Genomic DNA, 26,135 nt, shown 5'->3' on the forward strand with positions numbered 1-26,135 from the left:
CACCCAGCATGGGTATATGTAAAATGACACCCCAAAACACATTCCCCAACTTCTTCTGAGTACGGCGATACCAGATGTGTCACACTTTTTTGCAGCCTAGATGCGCAAAGGGGCCCAAATTCCTTTTAGGAGGGCATTTTTAGACATTTGGATCCCAGACTTCTTCTCACGCTTTAGGGCCCCTAAAAAGCCAGGGCAGTATAAATACCCCACATGTGACCCCACTTTGGAAAGAAGACACCCCAAGGTATCCAATGAGGGGCCTGTCAAGTTCAAAGAAATTTTTTTTTTTTCGCATAAGTTAGCGGAAATTGTTTTTTTTTTTTTTTTTCTCACAAAGTCTCACTTTCCGCTAACTTAGGACAAAAATTTCAATCTTTCATGGACTCAATATGCCCCTCAGCAAATACCTTGGGGTGTCTTCTTTCCAAAATGGGGTCAGTTGTGGGGTGTTTGTACTGCCCTGGCATTTGAGGGTCTCCGCAATCATTACATGTATGGCCAGCATTAGGAGTTTCTGCTATTCTCCTTATATTGAGCATACAGGTAATGAGATTTTTTTTTCCGTTCAGCCTCTGGGCTGAAAGAAAAAAATGAACGGCACAGATTTCTTCATTCGCATCGATCAATGTGGATGAAAAAATCTCTGCCAAAAAAAAAAAAATGGAGGGGAAAGGCGTCTGCCAGGACATAGGAGCTCCGCCCTACATCCATACCCACTTAGCTCGTATGCCCTGGCAAACCAGATTTCTCCATTCGCATCAATCGATGTGGATGAATAAATCATTGCCGGGATTTTTTTTTTTATATATATATATACATACAAAGTGCTTGCCAAAGCATAGGAACGCCGCCTCCTCCTCAGCTCGTATGCCTCGGCAAACGTATCTGTCACTGCAGAGGAGAAAATCCCGTCTTGCAGCGCCGCATACACCGACTTGCGTGTAATCTGACAGCAGCGCAATGCTTCTGTCAGAATGCACATCGGTGCTGCAGCTAGTAGATCGGTTGGTCCACCTGGAAGGTAAAAAGACAAAAAAAAAAAAAAAGAAAAAAACAGGCCACAACGCAATAATTTTATTAACTTTGGAACAGAACATGTAACTTTAACTTTTGGAACTAAACATTAACCTGTTTGCTTACCTGTTTTTTTTTTTGTTTTTTTTTTTGTTTTTTTACCTTTATAGAACAAACCTCTCCTTCCCCATGGGTCAATGTGCAAAGCGCAAATCGCCCAAAGATGTGGCGAAGTGCGTTATGCACTTTGTCCCATGTGAAAGGAGACGTTTGCAGCAGCAGTGAGTGAATGGGCCCTAATAGCCCTGTGTGCCTATCCTGGTGAGATGATCCCTATGCTAATAGTGTACCTGTGAGTGGTACTTCCGGAAACACTCTCCAAAGCATAGGGCAGGGTGGTCCGGACAGTCAGGACAGAAATAGCGGGTGTCACGCCTTATTCCACTCCTGCTACAGACACATCTTTTTCGGGGTGACGGTTGGGTTGAGGTACCAGGAACGACATTGGGGAAATGTCGCTCGTGTAGACGGCTAACTACACTGGTGGTTGGGGCCACGGAACCTCCTGGATACTGGAGGTTCTCAATGATCTCTTCCTGAAATTTGAGTAAGGATCCAGTTCTCCCAGCCTTACTGTAGAGAACAAAACTATTGTACAGAGCCAATTGAATTAAATATACAGACACCTTCTTATACCAGCGTCTGGTGCGTCGGGAAACTAAATACGGAGACAACATCTGGTCATTGAAGTCGACCCCTCCCATGTGGAGGTTATAGTCGTGGACTGAGAGGGGCTTTTCAATGACACGGGTTGCTCGCTCAATTTGTATTGTCGTGTCTGCGTGAATGGAGGAGAGCATGTAAACGTCACGCTTGTCTCTCCATTTCACCGCGAGCAGTTCTTCGTTACACAGTGCGGCCCTCTGCCCCCTTGCAAGACGGGTGGTAACGAGCCGTTGGGGGAAGCCCGCGCGACTAGTTCGCGCGGTACCACAGGCGCCAATCCGTTCTAGAAACAAATGCCTAAAGAGGGCCACACTTGTGTAAAAATTGTCCACATAAAGATGGTACCCCTTGCCGAATAAGGGTGACACCAAGTCCCAAACTGTCTTCCCACTGCTCCCCAGGTAGTCAGGGCAACCGACCGGCTCCAGGGTCTGATCTTTTCCCTCATAGACCCGAAATTTGTGGGTATAGCCTGTGGCCCTTTCACAGAGCTTATACAATTTGACCCCATACCGGGCGCGCTTGCTTGGGATGTATTGCTTGAAGCCAAGGCGCCCGGTAAAATGTATCAGGGACTCGTCTATGCAGATGTTTTGCTCTGGGGTATAAATATCTGCAAATTTCTGGTTGAAATAATCTATGAGGGGCCGAATTTTGTGGAGCCGGTCAAAAGCAGGGTGGCCCCTGGGACGGGAGGCGGTGTTGTCACTAAAGTGCAGGAACCGCAGGATGGCCTCAAAACGTGCCCTGGACATGGCAGCAGAGAACATGGGCATGTGATGAATCGGGTTCGTGGACCAATATGACCGCAATTCATGTTTTTTTGTCAGGCCCATGTTGAGGAGGAGGCCCAGAAAAGTTTTAAGTTCGGAAACTTGGACTGGTTTCCACCGGAAAGGCTGGGCATAAAAGCTTCCCGGGTTAGCGGTGATAAATTGTGTGGCATACCTGTTTGTTTCGGCCACAACTATGTCTAAAAGCTCCGCAGTCAAGAACAGCTCAAAAAATCCCAGGGCCGAACCGATCTGAGCCGTCTCAACCCGAACTCCAGACTGGGCAGTGAAAGTGAAAACTACAGGTGCGGCTGAAGTTGGGGACTGCCAATCAGGGTTTGCCAGCACCTCTGGGATTCTAGGGGCTCTACGGGCACGTCTTTGCGGTGGCTGCGACGGGGTCACTACTGCACGTGCCACCGTACCAGCTTCAACTGCCCTTCTGGTGCTCGCTACTTCACCAGGTTGTACGGCAGTGCTGGTACTAGGTCCAGGGAGGGCTGGGCTGCTGGTGTATGCCTCACCACGTAATCCGACAGCACCAGCCCCACTCTGCTGCTCTTGAAGCGGATCCTGCGCAACCTGCGGTCTAGCGACACGGGGCCGGGTACGCCTGGTGCTATCAGGGACCTCAGCCTCCTCGTCCGAACTTTGGGTCAGAGAGCCACTGCTTTCTACAGGTTCGTATTCTGACCCGCTGGATTCATCAGATGAGGGTTCCCACTCCTCATCCGACTGGGTCAGAAGCCTGTAGGCCTCTTCAGAAGAATACCCCCTGTTTGACATGTGGGCAACTAAATTTAGGGGTATTCCCTGAGACTACCCAAGAAAAAAAAAGCAAGCCTGTCTTACAAAGGGGAGGCTAGCGAAGTACCGGAGGCCGCTGCGGTTGATAAAAAATATCAAAACTGATTTTTCTCGCCCATTTTCCTTGGGGGACACAGACCTTGGGTATAGCTCAGCTCCCTAGGAGGCGTGACACTAAGTAAAACTGTTAAGCCCCTCCTCCATCAGCTATACCCTCAGCCTGGAGATAGAGGCTACCAGTTTTAGCTTAGTGTCCAAGGAGGCAAGACACTCCCTGCTACTGCAGGGCTGTTTTCTCCTTGTTATTTTTACTTTTTCTTCTAATTTTGTTATTTTATTTTTTCTTAGGGATACCAGAGACGCATTAGACCTCTCTGCTCTCCCGGGGTTGAGCTGCGCCAGTGCCAACTTATCTGCACTGCTGCCTCCCCCACAGAAGCAATAGGAGGATCTGGGCAGCAATGGCTCCCCTACATCCCGCCAGCTAGGGGGTCGCCCGCACGCCAAGCCCCTCTTCCAGCTTCCTGCCACTGCGGTGCCAGTGGCTGAAGGGGCGACCCTGCTGGAAAGGACTGAGGGTGAAGACGTCGGACGGTGAGATGGCTATTCCAGCCCATACCCCGTCCCTATCTGCAGCATCTACCCCTCTGGGTAAGGGGGGCACCCGTGGTCGCTCATTCTGAGCGCTCATCTGCAGGACAATGCAGCACAGCAGCATCCTCAGCACCCCCACGCCGTTCCCCCCCACGCTGCTATCTTTCTCCCCCCCCCCCCTCCCCCTCATTCGGGGCTGACTCCATTTTTCTCTTCTCTCTCTCCCCCTTCCCGCCGAGAACGGGGGGCGGGGCTTAGCGGTCCCGGCAGGGGGCGGGGCTTACGCGCGCGTCATTTTGGGGGCGGAGCTACGTTCTCCTTCACAGGAGACATTTCAAGCGCTGGAGGGGGCGGAGCTTGTTCCCCGTGCTTTCTGCTGAGGTTTCCCGCGCTTCCTCACTCCTGACAGGAAGCTGGGACACGGTGGGGGACTCTAACCTCCTGTGTACATCGCTCGGCTTCTGTGGGCGCTCTCTGCTGCTCACTGCTGTTCACTGCTTCTCTGCTGCTGCTGATCTGGGCCATCTCCTGACGTTCTTCTGAGGCACTGGTAGGACAGTTAACCCTCCTGGTCATAGCTGCTATAACCCTTTGTGGTCTCTATATTAGAGTACAACCACACTTCAGCATGTCAGATCCCACAGGTGCCCCCAAACCCTGGTACCATGCCTGTACCGCCTGTAAGGAACTTTTTCCGCGTGGGCAATCTGAGCCGCATTGCCTTGCATGTCAGGCCCCGGTGCAGGGCCCGCTTCCCGCTACGCCCCCCGGTGCCTCTGAACCCCCTGACTGGGCTAGGTCTCTGTCTCAGGCGGTGGAAAGCCTTACACACGTAGTGGGCCGTCTCGTGGATAGACCGCCTCTCCCGCAGGCTGCCACAATCCCTGTCGCACCCGCTGGGACTACCGTTTCTGCCGCCCCCACTGGTTCCCTGCCTCCCAGCGAATCTTCCAGGGCCCGGCATACTCAGAAACGTTCAAGGGTTGAGCGCACATCTTCTCCAGATGCTTCGCTCTCTCCGCCATGCGTGCGAGCTCAGTCAAGTCTATCCTCTCAAAGGGATACGCTTTCTGAGGGAGAACTGGCGGATTCGGACGTGGACATGGACTCAGAGCTTCCGTCCAAATTGGCGTCCGCGGTGGGGCATCTTGTCACTAGCATCCGTGATACCTTTCAGCTACACGATGACCCCCCCAGCTCTGAACAGGCCGGCGTGTCCTTTCTCCGCCCCAAACAGGCCTCCAAGGTTTTTCCCATACACGCTGATTTTTCTTCTGTGGTATCCAAGGCTTGGACTCGGCCTAACGTCCGCTTTATTACACCCAAAAAGCTGGACATTTGTTATCCCTTTCCAGCGGATTCTGTGACCACGTGGACATCCCCGCCTAAGGTTGATCCTCCCGTGGCTCGCCTGTCCAAAAGCACTACTATTCCTGTACAGGACGGATCTTCCCTCCAGTCTGTTGAGGACCGTCGTACGGAATCCCTCTCCAAGGCCATATTTACTGCCTCTGGTTCGGCCCTTAGACCGGTCTTTGCCTCCGCCTGGGTTGGCAAAGCGGTCTCTGAATGGGGTTTGCAACTGGAACGGGAGTTAGGGTCGGACGTCCCTGTTCAGGACCTCCGTTCCTTAGCCCAACTAATTGTTCAGGCGGGAAAATTCGTCTGTGAGGCCTCCCTTGATGCGGGTGCCCTCATTGCCCGTTCCTCTGCCCTGGCAGTTTCTGTCAGGAGGGAACTCTGGCTGAAGGTTTGGGCGGCGGACGCCGCTTCCAAACGCTCTTTGGCCGGCCTACCATTCACGGGTTCCCGCCTGTTCGGAACCCGTCTGGACGAACTTATATCAGAGGCCACGGGTGGGAAGAGTACTCACCTCCCCCAGTCCAGGCCAATGGGCGCCCCCCGTGGTCGCGCTGGTTCGTCCCGTTTTTCGGTCCTTTCGCAAGCCCACCGGGTCTAGACCCGTGGCCAGTTCTTCTTCCTCTGGCCCAGCCCAGGATAGACGCAAGAAGCCGTTTTTTCGGACGCAAACTACCTGGCGCAAGTCCCAGCCTGCACGGGCTCCCACAGGCCAGCAGCCCTCTGCCTGAAGGTGCGCCCCCACCCACCCGGGTGGGGGGCCGCCTTCTCCTATTCAGGAACGTATGGCGGGCCCACATCTCAGACGCATGGGCGCTCGAGATTGTATCTTGCGGATACAAAATCGAATTTGCGTCCATTCCGCCAGACCGTTTCTTCCGATCCCGTCCTCCGCGAGATCCCGTACGAGTGGCCGCCTTCTTCGCGGCCATTCACTCTCTAATGGACAAGGGTGTCGTCGCCCCCGTGCCTCCGACGGAAAGGTTCAGGGGGTTCTACTCGAACCTCTTTGTGGTTCCCAAGAAGGAAGGCTCAGTGCGTCCGATCTTGGACCTAAAACGCCTGAACCGTTTTCTCCGACTGCAGAGATTCCGGATGGAGTCTCTCAGGTCCGCAGTGGCCTCCCTGGAAAGAGGGGATTTCATGGCCTCAATCGACATTCAGGATGCATACCTCCACGATCCGGTTGCTCCATGTCATCACCGCTTCCTGCGCTTTGCGGTGGGGGACGATCACTTCCAATTCGTCGCCCTTCCCTTTGGTCTGGCGACGGCTCCTCGAGTGTTCACCAAGGTCCTGGCCCCTGTCTTGGCCCTTCTACGTTCAAGAAGTGTTTTTCTTCTCCCATACTTGGACGACATCCTGGTCAAGGCACCCTCCTTCTCTCAGACATCCCGCAGTGTGGAACTCACTCTGGAGACCCTGACGCGGTTCGGTTGGATTATCAACCACCCCAAATCTTCCCTTACCCCCTCCAGACGGCTGATCTTCCTGGGGATGCTCCTGGATACAGAGTTGGCGGAGGTCCGCCTTCCGTCGGACAAGCGTCTGGCCCTTCGCGGGTCGGTTCGCAGTCTCCTCCGTCATCACCGCCCTTCCCTCAGATCCAGCATGCGGTTGTTGGGAAAGATGGTTGCCTGTTTCGATGCGGTGCCGTTCGCACAATTCCGATCCCGCACCTTTCAGAGGGCAATTCTGTCGGCCTGGGACAAATCACCGAGGAGTCTGGACAGGACCTTTCTTCTGCCTCCCCTGGCTCGGGCTTCCCTCGGCTGGTGGTTGCATATCCCTCTAAGGGGGAAGTCCTTCCTTCCACTGAACTGGCTGGTGATTACCACAGATGCCAGCTTACGGGGGTGGGGGGGGGGTTTTCCCTCCCCGGTCCGTCCAGGGCGTTTGGTCTCTATCGGAGTCCAGACTTCCAATCAATATTCTGGAACTGAGGGCGATTCTTCTGTCCCTCAGACACTAGACCCATCTGCTGAGGGGCCACCCTGTTCGGATCCAATCGGACAATGCCACGGCTGTGGCATACATAACCCATCAGGGAGGCACTCGCAGCGCTGCAGCGATGCAAGAGGTGACCCTCATTCTCCTCTGGGCGGAGACGCACGTGCCGGCCTTATCTGCGATTTACATCCCGGGGGTGGACAACTGGGCGGCGGATTTCCTCAGCCGGTCCACCATCGACCCGGGAGAATGGTCCCTGCACCCAGAGGTGTTCGAAGCCCTTTGTCTTCGCTGGGGTCGCCCCGACGTGGACCTCATGGCCTCCAAATTCAACCACAAGGTCCCCCTATACCTGGCCAGGGCACGGGACCCGAAGGCATACGGCGCCGACGCGCTCGTCCTTCCGTGGCGCGAATTCTCCCTTCTGTACGTCTTTCCTCCTTTACCCCTCCTGCCACGGGTTCATCGGAGGATCGCGGCAGAGGGCGTCCCCGCGATTCTAATCGCCCCGGATTGGCCCCGCCGGTCTTGGTACGCCGACCTAATGTTGCTGTTGGCAGACGCACCGTGGCCACTGCCCTCCAGGGAAGACCTTCTCTCTCAGGGACCGATCTTCCACGAGCATTTAGGCTCGCTACGTTTGACGGCGTGGCTATTGAGACCGCCGTCTTAACGCGACGGGGTTTCTCCGCGGACGTAGTCCGCACCATGATCCGGGCTCGTAAGCCCGTATCCTCTAGGATCTACTATCGGGTTTGGAGGTCCTATCTGGGGTTCTGTGAGTCCCGGAGCATCCCACCTCTCCGGTTTTCTCTTCCCACAATCCTGTCCTTCCTCCAGTCGGGTCTGGACCTGGGGCTGTGCCTCAGTTCTCTGAAGGGTCAGATTTCGGCGCTGTCTAATCTTCTCCAGCGTCCCCTGGCCCCTCTAGGGCCAATTAAGACCTTTTTACAAGGGGTGGCTCACTCTGTTCCGCCGTACCGCCCTCCAGTTCCTTCCTGGGACCTGAATGTGGTGCTCTCGTCGCTCCAATCAGCCCCCTTCGAGCCTTTACGGGAGGTCTCCCTTCGCCTTCTGTCCTGCAAGGTCATCTTTCTTGTGGCCGTCACGTCTCTCCGACGGGTGTCGGAGTTAGCGGCTCTTTCTTGCTCCGAACCTTTCCTGATCTTCCACCAGGATAAGGTTGTGCTTCGGCCTGTCCCGACTTTCCTGCCAAAGGTGGTCTCCGCCTTTCACATCAATGAGGACATCGTCCTTCCGTCGCTCTGTCCCTCTCCTTCCCACCCCAGAGAACGGGAACTGCACCGTCTGGATGTGGTCAGGGCGTTGAGGATTTACTTGGAGGTCACCGGGTCCTTTCGGCGCACGGACTCCGTTTGTGGTTCCGGAGGGTTCGCGCAAAGGGTTGGCGGTCTCCAAGGTGGCTATTGCCCGTTTCATTAAACTGGCGGTGTCTGAGGCTTATCGAGCCAAGGGCAGACCTCCGCCTTTCGGCGTCACTGCTCATTCCACCAGAGCAGTCGGAGCTTCCTGGGCGCAGAGGCATCGGGCCTCGGCTGAACAGTTGTGCAAAGCAGCCACTTGGTCCTCTCTGCACACTTTCACAAAGTTCTATAGGGTGCATACGCATGCATCAGCGGATGCTGCTTTGGGCCGCCTGGTTTTGCAGGCAGCGGTTTCCTGATGCTCTGGTGGTGTTCCGCCTTGGGTTTGTGGTCCCTCCCTTCTTGGACTGCTCTTGAACGTCCCAAGGTCTGTGTCCCCCAAGGAAAATGGGCGAGAAAAGGAGATTTTTGTATAACTTACCAGTTAAATCTCTTTCTCGCTCTTCCTTGGGGGACACAGCACCCACCCTTCTGTGTTTGGTTACAGGGTTATGGTCTGGCGCCCCGTTGGGTTGCTGGCTGGTTGTTTCCGTTATTGGTTGTTATCCTTTCACTACTTGGACACGCAACTGGTAGCCTCTATCTCCAGGCTGAGGGTATAGCTGATGGAGGAGGGGCTTAACAGTTTTACTTAGTGTCACGCCTCCTAGGGAGCTGAGCTATACCCAAGGTCTGTGTCCCCCAAGGAAGAGCGAGAAAGAGATTTAACTGGTAAGTTATACAAAAATCTCCTTTTTTATCGCCGCAGTGCGTGTAAAGTGAATGTGCAGTGATCAAAAAAAAATATTTTTTTTGTCACTGCGGTGGGGCGGGTGTGGGCGAACGCACGTGTGGGCGACCGATCAGGCCTGATCGGGCAAACACTGCGTTTTGGGTGGAGGGCGAGCTAAAGTGACACTAGTACTATTATAGATCTGACCGTGATCAGTTTTGATCACTTTCAGATACTATAAAAGTACAAATGCTGATTAGCGATACGCTAATCAGCGAATAACGGACTGCGGTGCGGTGGGCTGGGCGCTAACTGATCGCTAACTACCTAACCAAGGGACCTAAACTATACCTAAAACCTAACGGTCAATAACAGTGAAAAAAAAAAGTGACAGTTTGCACTGATCACTTTTTTCTTTTCACTTGTGATTGACAGGGGGTGATCAAAGAGGTGATCAAAGGGTTAATTGGGGTTCAGGGGGGTGATCAGGGGCTATAGTGTAGTGTTGGTGTACTCACTGTGAAGCCTGCTCCTCTGCTGGATCCAACCGACGAAAAGAACCAGCAGAGGAGCAGGCAGCCATATAACAGATCATATTTACAAATATGATCTGCTATCTGGCACTTTGATTGGATTTTTTAAAAATCAGCAACCTGCCAGCCACGATCATTGGCTGGCAGGTTGCTGACGAAATGGTCCTGAAAGAAATGCCGGCGCGAACTGCGCACGCGCGGGCGCATACTCGCGTCATCTCGCGTCTCGCGAGATGACGCGTATATGCGTGACTGTGCGCAGCCCTGCCACCTCCGGAACGCACATGTGCGTTAGGCGGTCCGGAGGTGGTTAAAGAGAACCTGTCATCTGGATTTTGGGTTTAGAGCTGAGGACATGGGTTTGTAGATAGCCGCTAGCACACCTGCAATAGCCAGTCCCCATAGCTGTGTGTGCTTTTATTGTGTATAAAAACCGATTTGATACATATGCAAATTACCCTGAGATGAGTCAGAGCTTGAAAATATGACTCTTCTCTGGTCACACAAGTAAGATATGACTCTTTTGTGTTAATTTGCATATGTATCAAATCGTTTTTTGACACCATAAAAGCACACAGAGCTATGGGGACTGGGTATTGCGGATGTGCTAGCGGCCATCTAGCAGCCCATGTCCTCAGCTCTATACACAAAATCCTGGTGACAGGTTCCCTTTAAGGTTATTGGTAGGAGCCAAGGAGGATTTAGTATGTACCCAGTGGTGAGAAGTCACCCAACCACCAATTTCTCAGCAAGTTTACCTGCATAGCAAAATACACTCACCTAAAGAATTATTAGGAACACCTGTTCTATTTCTCATTAATGCGATTATCTAGTCAACCAATCACATGGCAGTTGCTTCAATGCATGTAGGGTTGTGGTCCTGGCCAAGACAATCTCCTGAACTCCAAACTGAATGTCAAAATGGGAAAGAAAGATGATTTGAACAATTTTGAGCGTGGCATGGTTGTTGGTGCCGTCCTGTGGGCAAAAATGCCTTGTTGATGCTAGAGGTCAGAGGAGAATGGGCCGACTGATTCAAGCTGATAGAAGAGGAACGTTGACTGAAATAACCACTCGTTACAACCGAGGTATGCAGCAAAGCATTTGTGAAGCCACAACGCGCACAACCTTGAGGCGGATGGGCTACAACAGCAGAAGACCCCACCGGGTACCACTCATCTCCACTACAAATAGGCTACAATTTTCACAAGCTCACCAAAATTGGACTGTTGAAGACTGGAAAAACGTTGCCAGGTCCGAATTTGGCGTAAACAGAATGAGAACATGTATCCATCATGCCTTGTTACCACTGTGCAGGCTGGTGGTGGTGGTGGTGTAATGGTGTGGGGTATGTTTTCTGGGCACACTTTAGGCCCCTTAGTGCCAATTGGCCATCGTTTAAATGCCACGGGCTACCTGAGCATTGTTACTGACCATGTCCATCCCTTCATGACCACCATGTACCCATCCTCTGATGGCTACTTCCAGCAGGATAATGCACCATGTCACAAAGCTCGAATAATTTCAAATTGGTTTCTTGAACATGACAATGAGTTCACTGTACTAAAATGGCCCCCACAGTCACCAGATCTCAACCCAATAGAGCATCTTTGGGATGTGGTGGAACGGGAGCTTCGTGCCCTGGATGTGCATCCCTCAAATCTCCATCAACTGCAAGATGCTAGCCTATCAATATGGGCCAACATTTCTAAAGAATGCTATCAGCACCTTGTTGAATCAATGCCACGTAGAATTAAGGTAGTTCTGAAGGCAAAAGGGGGTCCAACACCGTATTAGTATGGTGTTCCTAATAATTCTTTAGGTGAGTGTAGTTATCTTATATATTAGAAAACCCCAGAATGCTTACTGCTATCAAATAGTTTAGAGGTTAAATCAGTATTTTTAACCATTTGAGATTCTATTTTCTATAAAGGTGATAAGTTGATAAGTCCATGGAATTAAACTGTTGGAAGCTTTATACTTTCACTGAAAGCACTTTATGAATGCTATTACATTCAGCAGCTAATCTGCTACACGTTTTCAATTGCCATTAAAGCTGATTGGATCTGATTGGATAATTTGTTCTTATTTTCATTAGATTCTATACATGTATGTTAAACAGTGAGATGACTGGTGTTTCTGTTCATTGAATAAGATACTGTTTTGTCATCAACTAGCACATAAACACGATAGGCACTTGTAGATACTAGCTTTATATTCTGTCTTTGGGGAATAGGTTGGATTTTAACATTCCAAATCCCCTTATGCTATGGGAAATAAGCCACGGCCTAAGGAGCTATGCTGCATGGTATGAATCACTACTAAGGTAGAATAGCTCTGTAATACAGCATTCAGTCAAACATTGCACCAGTAGGCCTTGTTGACACAGTGCAAGTTTGGGGCAGTTTTTACATGTCTCTTTCCTGTCCAGGTTTTGGGTACAAAAAGACTAAGCACTAAACAAAAAAATTAGCTCATGCGCTGATCTTCCACGCCTCTGTTCACACATGTTAGGTCAGAAAGTGCATGGCAGTACAGAGTGGTTGTGCAGGATTCATAAATAAGTAAAAGCTTCTCAGGCTCTGCTACAGTTAAAAGTCGATTTTTTTTTTTTTTACCATCACTATGATTACTGGCCCAAAATATGTACACGTATGTTCATGCAAATTGGTGTGTTCGCACTGCAGATTTTACAAACCTTTACAAACCTTTGCAGCTTATCTCTGCTCAGGGGCAGACTAGGAACATAAAGTGTCCCTGGAAAAAATACTAAAAGTGGCCCCATTTTGTAGTCGGGTCCAAATTGATGTAACTAGGAAGGGACAGCAATACCATATTGTAGCACATTATGCCACCCCAACAGAGCCAAATACCACAGTCCCACAGCAGCACAAAATACATCCCCAAAAACTTCCACTGGCTGGCCGTGATGAGGGCTCAGGTGGCTCCTTGGGCATCGGCTCACCGGGAAATTTCCCTGTAAGGTCTATGGGTAATCCGCCTCTGTCTGCTGAATGAAGCTAAACCACAAACGGCACCCACCGTGGCTTCAAGCGCCATCCATCCAGACAACACACCAGGAATGGGCATAAACCATTGCGTGAACGTCCTCTAAGGGTGGTTTCATATGACTTTTTATTTTTATTATACAATTTTTGTGGCAGTCTTTTTGAGCCAAAGCCAGCAGAGGATTGAGGGAAAGTATAAGTCGTTTCTTTGTATTTCCTATTCCTTTTGAATCTACTTCTGTTTTTTGCTAAAATAATGCATCAAAAACTGAAGCCTTTTCCACCCTTACAACGCTATAACGGCATTTTAGGTGCCGAGATACACTCCATATTTTGGCTGTAAACAAGGCCTAAGTGTGAGTGCATTATCTCCCTTGGAAATCAGTTGTTTTTAATGTTTTACTACAATAAAAAAAAATTTAACTGAAATTTTAAACCCACTTTTAAAAGGGGTTGACCCAACATTCATCCCCTATATTATAGGATAGGGGATAAATGTATGGTCCAAGTGCTGCGACAGTGAACAGAGCTGGGAGCCCCATTCTCATGATTGCTGGGAGTCCCTGCATTTGGACTTCCAATGATCATACATTTATCACCTTTCCTAAGGATAGGTGATAAATGTTTGTTTATGGGTCAATTCCTTAAAGTGCCAGAGAATCCTTTTCATACTTCTGGAAAAAAAATGCAAAAAGATGCACAGTATGGACAAAGCCTAATGCAAGATTCAGTGTAAGATCTGTTTGTAAGTGGTGTAGTAGTTTTCAGAGTATCTAAGAGCTCAGTAGATTAGTGCTTACAATGATTCCATTAACCAAATGGCCACAACAGATTTAGACATAAAGTTCGGTATTTGTATAATTATTTTATCTGCATATTGTGTTAGCATCCAGTAACTGCACACGAATTACACTTAGTCATTCCCAAAGCCACATGTGTAAGAAGTAGGCAATCCACCTGCAGTGTGGGGAAACAAGATTTGGGCATGTGGGATTTCCAAATGTCAAATCCTTGGTTCCTTCAGGAGATAATCATGTGGCATGTTGATTCTGAGAAGCAGTTTTAGAAGCTTTTCAGCAGTGTTTCCGCCACCAAAAACGCTTCTGAATTATATCCCAACCAGGGGCTGGATAAGAAAATTACTGGCAAAACGTCTTCTCATCTTCTAAATGCTCTTCTAAATCCTTAACCAAATACTCTTCTAAAACACTTGTAATACTCCCCTGAATCCGCTACCAAATTAGAAATCTGCCACCAAAATGACCTGTTTTTAACTGGTAATTTTAGTTATTTTTCTGCCACTGATTTTGCTGTGTAACTTTAGCCTCATAGTTTAGCCTCAACAGCAGATTAGCTTCTGCTAGGGAAAAGGCACATTGAGACCGTGCATGCACATCCTAACTGACAATGCATAAGACTCAATCACTTTAGATGATTGAAAATGCGATTGCAGATTTTTATAGATAGTGAGGGCTCATGCACACAACCGTATGTATTTTGCGGTCCGCAAAAAATACGGATGACATCCGTGTGTATTTCATATTTTGTGGAACGGAACAGCTGGCCCCTAATAGAACTCTCCTATCCTTATCCATAATGTGAACAATAATAGGACATGTTCTATTTCTTTGCGGAACAGACATACGGAAACGGAATGCACATGGAGTAACTTCCGTTTTTTGTTTTTTCTGTTGAAATGAATGGTTCCACATACGGTCCTCAAAATATACGTAACGGACACGAAAAGGAAATACGTTCATGTGCATGAGACCTTATGCTGCATACTGTATGCAAACTGTATTTTTTAAAGTAAAGTCCTCAAATTGTGTGCGTAAATGCAATTGCTCAATGGCCTCACAGTTAGACCAATGATCTAGACTTCAGTACTCTACCACCATACCATGTGACTGTGATTACACTTCCATTGCAATAGCAAAGAATCAGCACATGCAGTCACACATTATTTGACCAGCCGTGAAAAGTTGCACAAGCAAAGAATGTCTAAATCATATCTATTATCAAGTCATTGAAAGACACCCTTAGGCTGGGTTCACACTCGCGTTGCGGGTGATGTGCGGGAACAGATGCGGGTGCTCTGCCGGAAAATGCGTGATTTTTCCCCGCGAGTGCAAAGCGTTTTAATGCGTTTTGCATATGCGTGAGAAAAATCGTCATGTTTGGTACCCAGACCCGAACTTCTTCACAGAAGTTCAGGTTTGGGTTAGGTGTTGTGTAGATTTTATTATTTTCCCTTATAACATGGTTATAAGGGAAAATAATAGCATTCTTAATACAGAATGCTTAGTAAAATAGGGATGGCGGGGTTAAAAAAAATATTTAAACTCGCCTCATCCACTTGTTCGCGCAGCCCGGCTTCTCTTCTGTCTTCTTCTTTAATGATCTGTGAGGAAAAGGACCTGTGGTGAGGTCATTGCACTCATCACATGGTCCATCACATGATCCATCACCATGGTGATGGATCATGTGATGAGCGCAGTGATGTCACCACAGGTCCTTTTCCTCAAAGAAGAAGAAAGAAGAGAAGCCGGGCTGCGCAAACAAGTGGATTAAGGTGAGTTTAATTTTATTTTTTAACCCCTCCATCCCTATTTTACTAAGCATTCTGTATTAAGAATGCTATTATTTTTCCTTATAACCATGTCATAAGGGAAAATAATATTGATCGGGTCCCCATCCCGATCATCTCCTAGCAACCATGCGTGAAAATCGCACCGCATCTGCACTTGCTTGCGGATGCTCGCGATTTTCACGCAGCCCCATTCACTTCTATGTGGCCTGCGTTGCGTGAAAAAACGCACAATATAGAGCATGCTGCGATTTTCACGCAACGCACAAGTGATGCGTGAAAATCACTGCTCATGTGCACAGCCCTATAAAAATGAATGGGTCCGGATTCAGTGCGGGTGCAATGCGTTCACCTCATGCATTGCACCCGCGCAGAAATCGCGCCCGTGTGAAAGGGGACTTACTCTGTGTATGACTGCCTTTTAGCATCTATGAAATACATTTTTTATAATCAATGGTTGCCCACTAAATTCTCATGTCACTTTTAGATCCTCTCAAAGAGTAAATTTATTTTGAAATATATTTAAACCAGGGTAAAAAGAGGGACCAAAAAGAAGAGGAGGAATCGTGGGGTATTCTGCAGAGACCACTTGAGCAATTGGACCAGTATCAGCGCTTTCTTGGAGACATGATGCTAGAGTGCGACCATGATACTGAACAAGAGCGACAGTCCCTACATGCTGCTCGAGAACTTGTTGGCTCCCTGGTACTCCATGGAAAAAATCTGCTGGCTGCTGAAGCCATACGTGGATTTGAGGTAAACATCTAGTACATCTGATGCATTGTTCAGTAGAACACAAGGTAAGATTTTCTGTTGGGCTTAAAGGGGTTATCTAATTCTAAAAATGTACACCACAATGCCCAGGCCCCTCCTATAGATCATACCTACCCCATTCCCCGGCACCCCGCGATCCTCCGGATCCCTGCACGACCACCACTGCATCTCCCCATCACGGGAATCAGAACATCTAGCTAAGGGGGTGCATCCAATAGCAGGCCACGACGGTGGCCAGCCTCCCTAGCATCGTGGGGACTGGTCATCGTCACGGCCTGCTATTAGCTTCACCCCCCGTCGCCAGGCATACAGACAATGGTTGCGGAACCACTGTGCCAAGTAACCAGTTGATGTTGGGCCAAACCCTAAGGGCGTTATTCGGACCAATACCCCCTGGGATGGTCCTAGTGTACTTTACAGCTGACCTACTGGGGTCAGTAATACCAGTGCAAACCACCAGAGAGACAGGAATGGCATAATACAGAAGGCAGGCAGAATAAAGGCGAATCCAAGGCAAACTCAACTCCAGACAAAAGACAAGACATGGAGTATTGGCAGACAAACAGATCAGGAACCCAGACATGTGGATTTCATGCTCTTTGGACACATGGACTTAGAGGCTCTGTTATCATGATCAGTTGGTTATGCTGATTAAAGTTGGTCATGCTGATTAAAATCTACTTTCTTTTGTCTGTATGCTAAACAGCTTCAGAGATATTCGTATGCCAATGAGCAAGTTGGGGCACAAGGGGGCAGAGCTTAATTCTTGGAGCACTGTTTTGCAAAACCCCCTGTGATCTGCATACTCCCCCCTCCCATTGATAGACCGAGCAAGACTGTGTCCTACTATGTACTTAATGTATATAATATGTACTGTAGCCTTACCATGTTGAGAGTGGATTTCGATGCTTAGAAAACCAATATACATATTACTGATCAAGTTTCATGCTTTCATTTACTTGAGTCTGGATCCAGCACTGCCGGATTCTACATGACATTCGCCGGCTCTATTCACTACAATGGGACTAGTGGAGATCCAGCCACAACTCAGCAAGTATGCCGAGAAGCGGCCAGACGAAAACTGCTGCCTGTAGCGGTCCTTATCCTGCCACATCTTGGCATATTTGCTGGGTTGCAGCAGGCTCTCCACCGGTCCCCATTATATTAAATAGGGCTGGACGGTGATATGGTTGTTTCCAGCAATGCCGGAATGCAGAGAGATCCAGCAGGCTGTTCCCTGACGGATCTCTTTACTGCAAGTGTGAAACAAGCCTTATTCACAGGCACAGTACATGATTATAAACTATAAGTACCGGTATATGATTATGACTAGTACTCAGACAGACTCCAAACAGACCAAAGTAAGACAGGACATAAAAGACAAGACACAATTGCACAAATAGGGCAGGTGATAGCACTCGAGAGACATCCACCAAACTGACACCTGAACTCAGAAACATACATAGCAGACTTAACAAACTCATTAGTCGAACAGATGCAGACATACACAGAGCATAAGAATGATTAAGCCTCTCAATACAACACTGAAAGGAATACAAGAACATTGGCACAATTTACACCACAAGTAACCAGAACCAGGATACACAGTGCATGGCAGTAGTGAATAGCCATATAGAGACATGGCCCTAAATCACACCCATAAGCAGCTGGCACGTACAGTTCAATGGTAAGACTTAAAGGCTATTATAACACTATAGGGGTCATTTATTAAGACTGGCGTTTCAGACGCCGATCTTAATAAGACCCTGCGCTAGCGGTGGATCCGCCGAAGTTATGTACAGGCCACTTCTAAATCTATGCCAGCTTCCATGCCATTTCAAGCATTAAAAATGCTGAATGAACGGGCCTGCCAGCCCGTCCCCTTTCTCCGCCCACGCCACACCAACTTTTGTAGCCATGATGTGAGCAGGGAAAAGTCACAGATTGTGGTACAAAGAACATTTTGCACCGCAATTTTCGCCAGAAATAAGCCTAATATAGACGTTTTTCTGTTAGTAAATTACCCCTATGTCCCCTGCAGAACCACATCCATTTTTTTTATTTTGGTGACGGAATTGCAAATTTACAATAAAATTGCACAATTGTTTCACATGCACATTAAAAAATTGCACAACTTATGCCAAACTCTGTAAACTGAATAATAAATGTTGGCCACATACCTTATTTTTCTGACTTTAAGATGCACCAGACTATAAGACACCTAGGATTTGGAGGAGGAAATTAAGAAAAAAAAATTTTTTTCCTCAGACCAGACCCCCATTCTTCATCAGACCTCAGATCAGACCCCCAGCGCAGCACTTACCTCTCTTCTCCCCGCCCCTCCTGCATGTTGTTGACCGCATCCATAATGGAAACGGTCAGTAGAATTCGGGCTATCAGACGCACTGACTTTTTTCCATCACTTTTGGCCTTATAGTCTGAAAAATAAAGTACTTTACCCTTTGATATGCATATATGATAAAAGTTGTTGATCCATTCTCAATATTCACTCATGAGCTGAAGAAGGTGTGGGATCTCTGCTTTAAACTAATAGAACATTTAAACCCCCTATTGTCCTTTTACAACTCTCCCCTCGATCTCTTGGTACCAGAAGCTATGTGGCCAGCACCATCTTACCCTTTAAGACCTCTTTAGCTATCCTCACGAAATACACTACTTTGCCAATTGTCACATGGCTCACCCTTATGACTCCTTGTAGAAACTTATGGCTACTTATCAGTTGTGCTACTGATCATCTAATTAGTAATTATCATTGCAAGTATGACTTAGATTCTGTGTTCCATAGATTATACAAATTATCTTAATTATTGGTTTTATTTTTGGTTTATGTTCATACTTAGATGGATGAGAAGGAACATGGTCGTCTCCTGCTTAAGGATGTATTTACTGTGTTATCTGGAAGAAAGAAGTCCTTGCGACATGTATTCCTTTTCCAGAAACTTCTGCTACTAAGTAAACTGAAGACCGCAGAGGGAGGTTTGGAGACATATGGATTCAAACAAGCTTTTAAGGTATAAGAGATCTGAAACCAAGTGTTATCACATGGATTTGTCCCTGTGGCTGCAGCCCATTAGTTTACATTGTCAGTCTGAATGCAGGCACACACAGTTTAATCGCCAGGATCGAGCTGTGACACTGACAGTCTCATCCCGTAATGTGTCAGGGAACAGAAATTAACATAATGCTCATATTCGGGTGCTGTGTTCCCCAATGCAAAAGTTTGGATTTTGTGTTTGGTTGGTTTATAGCAAACCCCTGTGAAATCAGTGATGAAATCACAGGAATTTCCTGTGCAGAGGGGGCCTGGAGGCAGGCAGAAAACATGCAGTCTGTCTTTTCTGCATGTATGTCCTATACAGATCACTAACAGTCATCTATGGGTTTTTACCTTTAGATCACTGTTACCAGTGATCAGAATATGGAGACAGCAGGAAACAAATAGATAATGTGTTCTCTGCTAACCCCAGCCCTCGTAGCAAACAAAAAGATAAAGGTAAAAATAAAATGTAGAAAAATAGAAAGTAAAACAAAAAAATTAAAATGTTGTTCAAATACTTTTATTAGCAAGAGCCAAAGTAATCATTTTACATTGACAACAGCCCGATTCCAAGTCGGGGCTGTGTATATTATCAGCGTACAAATAGGTGGTCACAATAAATGCAAGCATAAACCTTTGTATACATGAATATGGAAAGAATAACATGCGATCCCAACATACAAAGTAAAGGAATCTCATAGACCCATTTACGGAAAAGGTGGTACCGAGAGCTCCCACTTAAATTACATAACAATTTAAGACAGACAAGGACAGGACCACATAAGGGGGGAGGAGGGGAAGGAAAAGGGGGGAAATCCCTGACCAGACAAGTAGAGAGAGAACGGACAATGTAAAATAAATCCTATTAAGGCGTGTAGAATGCAAAAAAATTAAAATGCACACTTCGTTGAACCCTAATTTACCAGTTTAAGACAGGGGCGTAGCTAGAAATGACTGGGCCCCATAGCAAAAAAGATTTATGGGCCCCCCTCCCGGATCTCCCACCTCCACATACCTCTCAGACCTCCCACCCCTTCCAGAGCTCCGACACAAACACCCCTCCAGGACCTCCCACCCCAACATCCCCACACCACTCCTAGACCTCCCACCCCCACACCCATCCTAAATCTCCCACCGCCAGTCCCCAGATATAATGGTCCAGACATCAAGTGTCCTGCTCCCCCCTCCTGCCTATATAATGGTCCAGACCTCCAGGTTCCTGCTTCCCCCTACTCCCCATATATAATGGTCCAGACCTCCAGGGTCCTGCTCCCCCCTAAAGAGAATGGTCCAGACCTCCAGTGTCCTGTTCCCCCCTATATATTGGTCCAGACCTCCAGGGTCCTGCTCCTACCTTCTCCTTAAATATAATGGTCCAGACCTCCAGGGTCCTGCTCCCCCCTTCTCCTTAAACATAATGGTCCAGACCTCCAGGGTCCTGCTCCCCCCTTCTCCTTAAATATAATGGTCCAGACCTCCAGGGTCCTGCTCTCCCCTCCTCCCCAGATATAATGGTCCAGACCTCCAGAGTCCTGCTCCCCCTCAATAAATTGGTCCAGACCTTCAGGGTCCTGCTCCCCCCTAAATATAATGGTCCAGACCTCCAGGGTCCTGCTCCCCCTCCTCCCCAGATATAATGGTCCAGACCTCGGGGATCCCACTCCCCCCTCCTCCCCAGAGATAATGGTCCAGGTCCAAGGCCCAGCCAGAGTCAGCCAGCCCTCACCTCACAGCCACTTGAACGTCTGCGCACCCACACTCCAGCAGCGCTTCCAGGCCCAGCAGCGCACAGCTTCGCTGTACACTCCGCCTCCTCCACTTCCAGCCGGTAGGACTGCCGCCCAGACTGGGAGTGGGACCACTCCCTCTCCTCACTGCAGGTAAGCCTCTCTGCCTCCGGCCGCCCCCTATCGCACCGCCCACCGCCCTGCAGATAGCGCTTTCTCTGTCTGTCCTGGAGGGGCCTGTGACGCTACGCCACATGAATAAAAAAATAAAATAAAATCCGTAGCCGGCGGCCTGGGCCCCCAGTGGCCTAGGGCCCCATAGCCATTGCTATGGCTGCTATAGTGATCCCTACGCCCATGGTTTAAGACACTCTATGTGACACAAACAGGTTTTACGTGCGCACCAGGCGCTCAGGCATACATATGTTTCTCTCAAGCAGAATATATGTTATGCTTATGCCAAACATATAATAATAACCCCGGCCACCAATTTTTGTAAATTCTTACCTGACCCAATTCTGCAGCTTTGCTAAAAAATCTCTGTGCTTGGGTGCTTATCGTCCACGTACAGAGGCTCCATCTAAAGCAGTATGCTACATTACACAGTATACAAATATTTGACATCACTAAGCACGGCAGAATTAGATAATTAATTTTTGGGGTTCAACACCACACAGCCCCACCGATCAGCTGTTACCTTGTAGCACCAGAATTCGGCACCAAAACTATGTATCACAATCATGGAAACCCATTTAAGGGGTTACAATTAATTCAAGTGACACCATTTATGGTATATCGCACAAAGCTGCTTCACAACATCTATCTACTTTACACAATGCAGGGTTGTGTGTGTATGGGGGGCAGTGACTTCAGTGTAGGACTTGCAAGCACTGGAAACTTTTTTGTACAGTATTAGGGAGTATTAGAGTATTTTGTACAGTATGTACAGGAGTATTAGGGGGTGTTATAGTAAAACCCAAACAGCAGGGTCACAGGATGGGGACCCCCAACCAAACGTTGTACTAAGTATTTTTCAAATCTTGGCATTGAAGGAGTATTGCCAGAGGTATATGTAATTTGTACGTCCCTTTTTGGGGCAGAGATAGCACCAGGATGAACGGTGCAAAGAGGGCTGGCAGAGGCTGTGTGATGCTGTGGGCAATTTGCTACATACAGATCTTGGCATTTAGGTGGATATTACTTTGACAAGTACCTCTAACTAAACAATGTTACAGACCAAGTACACCCCTTCATGGCAACACTGTTCTCAAATTGCAGTGGCCCCTTTCAACAGGGTAATGCACCTACCACATTGCAAAAACTGTTCCGGAAAGGTTTGATAATCATGACAAACGGTTTAGTGTGTTGGCTTGGCCTCCAAATTCCCCAGATCTCATTCCAATCGAACATCTGTATTATGTGATAGGGAAATGAAATCAAATGGTGGCCGCACCTCAGCATTTACAGAACTTAAAGGATCTGCTGTCAATGTGTTGGTATCAGATCGTAGGACACCTACAGAGGTCTTTTGGAGTCCATGTGTCAAAGGGTCAGAGCTGTTTGGTGGCAAGATGGGAACCTACACAATATTAGGCAGGTTGTTTTAACATTGTGGTTGATTGGTGTATATGCACTGTACTGATGTGAGGTGGTGAAAATTTCCCTTTTTCATGTTCATACTATGTCGCCAGGTAACGTCACACAGGTGCCTAAGTGACACCATTTGTGGCCACCCCATTCAGTAAGCTAGTTAAAGGAAGTATAGAAGAAAAACTTCTGAGTTATTGCAATCTCAGAACACAACCACATGTAAATAAAAATTATAGACCTCAAGAGAGAATTTTTCATCAGACCCCTTTCCTCCTCAATGTGGCCTGACCTGCAGAGAGAAGTGTACTTACCTGCTCTCTGCCACTGGTTTCTGGCTGCTTTGCTGCCCTGCCATGCCCTCCCATCTCCCCATGTCAACATCTGATTTAACACGAGTCACATGGGTGCTGCAGCCAATAAATAGCCACAGTGGTGACATATCCCTCTTGCACCATTTCACTGGGTCATATGATGCATGGAGGGCACATCACCCCTGTGTCCAGTCATTGGCTGCAATGCCACATGACCAGTGTCAAACTGGATGTTGGTATAGGGAGACTGGAGATCGGCGGCAGGGGCGCAAAGTAGCCAGAACCCAATAAACAGGTAAGTATGCCTCCCTCCACAGGTCCAGCCTTGTGGGAAGGTCTGCCTTAAAGGCACCTATGGTTGAACAACCCCTTTGAGAAACCATACAAGATCCATATATACTGCATGATTTCTTTAATTGGGTTAAATAAATATAGAGCAAAAAATGGTAAACTCTTTGTGCATCTTCCAATTTAGACAGCTGACATGGGTCTCACAGAGAACGCTACAGAGGGAGACACACGAATTGAGCTCTGGTTCCGCCGCCAAAAATCTCGCGAGACATTACTTCTCCAAGCAGAGACTACGAATGTGAAAGAGACTTGGAATAACGAGATAACTAAACTGTTGTGGGATCAAGGCGGGCTAAGCAAAGGTAGGTTTGACTTAAATATCATGAAAACTGTCTATAGGCTGTATCGTAGGAACGCTTGTTAGCAATGATCTGGCAGTGAAGTACTGGAGAGTTTTCGTGGAACCAGAAAGCACGTGTAAAAGAACAACCGCCAGCCGTCCTGGCAATCAGCTGTTCACATGTGTTTTGTGGCTAAAACCCCTGCTCAGAGCCGGCCTCAGCACCCGGCATACCCGGGCAAGTGCCGGGGCCCACTGCCAGTGGTGTACCTCCAATAGAGGCAGACTACTGAGTTTCTATGGGCCCCTGGGGGAAAGAGGTCCGGCCATGGAGGCCCCAATTACACACACAAGCTCCTGTCACTTCCCAAGTCCTGCCTTGGGCTCAGTCCTTGCTTTTCAGCTCCCTGCCCTCCCCCTCCCCTTACCTAGCACATCAGTGTCTGGCTGCCGTCTCTCAAGTCCAGTCCAGCACTCACTCTGCCTGTTTGTGTGTTGTCTTTCTGCTGGGCTGGCCAATCAGCATTTGCAGTGCTAGCAGAGCCTGCTGCTGATTGGCTGGCCTAGCCTGCACCAGCAGAGAAACTTTAGTGAGCAATGCCGCGCGGGAGTCCCTCTGCCAGCAAGTAATGACTGAGGCTAGGCGCTGCAGACCCCAGTCCAAGTGACAGCCGAACAGCTTACTGTGTAAGTAAAGTCAGCCCTGTTTACTGCAGGTTCAAAATAAAAGTTCATGGAGGCTGGAGCTGAGGTAGTGAGTAAGGAGGGGGAGCACCATTCATGGGGAAACGGGGTACGGCACACTATATAATAAGGAGAAACAGGCACAGGGAGAAACGGGGGGGGGGGGGGTGTTGGCGCACTGTATAATGCCCAACAGCAGGCATATATCATTGGGGAGCTAATGGCACACTATATAATAAGCAGGCAGCCAGGGGGAGGTATGACACACTAAACATTATATACAGCAATACGCATAGTTCTTGGCTGGAATGGTGCACTATATAGGCATACAGTATATTGACCCCCAGCGTCCCACAGTATGACCCCAGAGTGAGGGAGTCACTGGGGGTCATTATACTGTATAGGGGACCACAGGAGGTCATTATACTGTCTGGGGCCACTAGGGGTAATTATTCTGAATGGGGGCCACTGGGGGTCACTTTTTTGAATGAGGGGGTCATTATACTGTGTGGGGGTCCATTGGAGGTCATTACACTGTATTGGGGGGGCATTATACTGTGTGAGTGTGAAGGGCCACTAGTGCTCATTATGCTGTATGGGGGCCACAGGGGATCATTATATGGTGTGGGAGCCACAGGGCGAAAGGTCAATGTAAAAAAATGCCACAAGGGGGCCCACTGAGATTTATCGCCCAAGGGCCCACATAACCCTGGAGCCGGCCCTTCCCCTGCTGATCAGCTGACATCCCCTTGGGGATGAAATGCATGTGTTTTTTAGAAGCTTTTTGTGGGGGGTGGGGGGCATGGCATTTTTTTAATCACACAACATTTTTCTTGCATTTCTTTCAGACTTTTTTTTCCTTTTGGAAGTCTATAGGAAAATATTTCAGCATGCTCAAAAATGCCAAGGGACTAAGAAAATGCAAGGATATTCTCTTAAAACACTAATACAAACACCCAGGTCTCACTGCCGAGATTGGAAATAACTCCAATCTCTCTCAGATGCCGTAGTCAATGGTTGAACAGAGGAAAGTAGCCCCATCTGTCCTCTGATCCGCACCTTGCAAATGCAATCACTGTTTGCTGAGTACTTGACTTGGCACATGGGGAACTTCTGAAAGGTACCAGGCCTGCCATATCCATACCAATAATACATGGATGCATTAGCACAGGGCTGGCCAACCTGTGGCTCTCCAGCTGTTGCAAAACTACAACTCCCAACATGCCTAGACTGCTTACAGCTCAGCTTCAGTCTACAGCAGGGCATGGTGGGAATTGTAGTTTTACAACAGCTGGAGAGCCACAGGTTGGCCAGCCTTGCATTAGCCTGTCAGAATGGCTATGCACTGTGATACAGGAGTAATAGAAAAAAGATAAACTCAGCAAACCAGTCTATTAAATTATCCGATTAATTTAACCAGCACAGTGGACACTGTAAAAAAAAAAACTCCAGTCCCAAAATCATTTTTCTGGTCACCTCGCCTTCGCAAATAATTTAATAAAAATGTTCAAAAGGTCCAAGGTATTCCAAAACTCAAAATGGTATCACTAAATTCTATTGCTCGCCCCCCAGAAAATGGGTGTCAGAATATGGCAAATCAAAGGAATATATATACTGTGTATATATATATATATATATATATATATATATATATATATATATATATATTTTTTTTTTTTTTTAAGTGTTTATTTTAAAAGTAGTAAAGCATGACAAAAACCATATACATTTGGCATCTCCATAATTGAACTGACCCACAGAATAAAGTTAAACTGTCTTTATTACCACACATGGCTGGAAATGTACCAAAATTCTGGCAAATTTGCACCACATTTATTATGTGTATTATTACTTTGTCTGGTGCTTCCTTAGTCTCGTGTATTATCAGACCAGCTATTAATTTGCTTAC

General features: G+C 48.0%; 1 protein-coding gene across 2 annotated transcripts in view; it reads left to right on the plus strand.

Annotated features, from left to right (window-relative positions):
• Positions 1–26,135, plus strand: part of LOC122924256 (rho guanine nucleotide exchange factor 40-like) — a 145,016-nt gene that overhangs the window by 86,991 nt on the left and 31,890 nt on the right. For both annotated transcript variants that reach the window (XM_044275187.1, XM_044275197.1), the window contains exons 16-18: positions 15,983–16,207; positions 19,087–19,257; positions 23,387–23,564. In XM_044275187.1, the coding sequence (XP_044131122.1) occupies positions 15,983–16,207; positions 19,087–19,257; positions 23,387–23,564 (574 nt within the window). The remainder of the gene's footprint in view (positions 1–15,982; positions 16,208–19,086; positions 19,258–23,386; positions 23,565–26,135) is intronic.

This window comes from Bufo gargarizans, chromosome 1 (assembly GCF_014858855.1).
Source record: "Bufo gargarizans isolate SCDJY-AF-19 chromosome 1, ASM1485885v1, whole genome shotgun sequence".
NCBI lineage: Eukaryota > Metazoa > Chordata > Amphibia > Anura > Bufonidae > Bufo > Bufo gargarizans.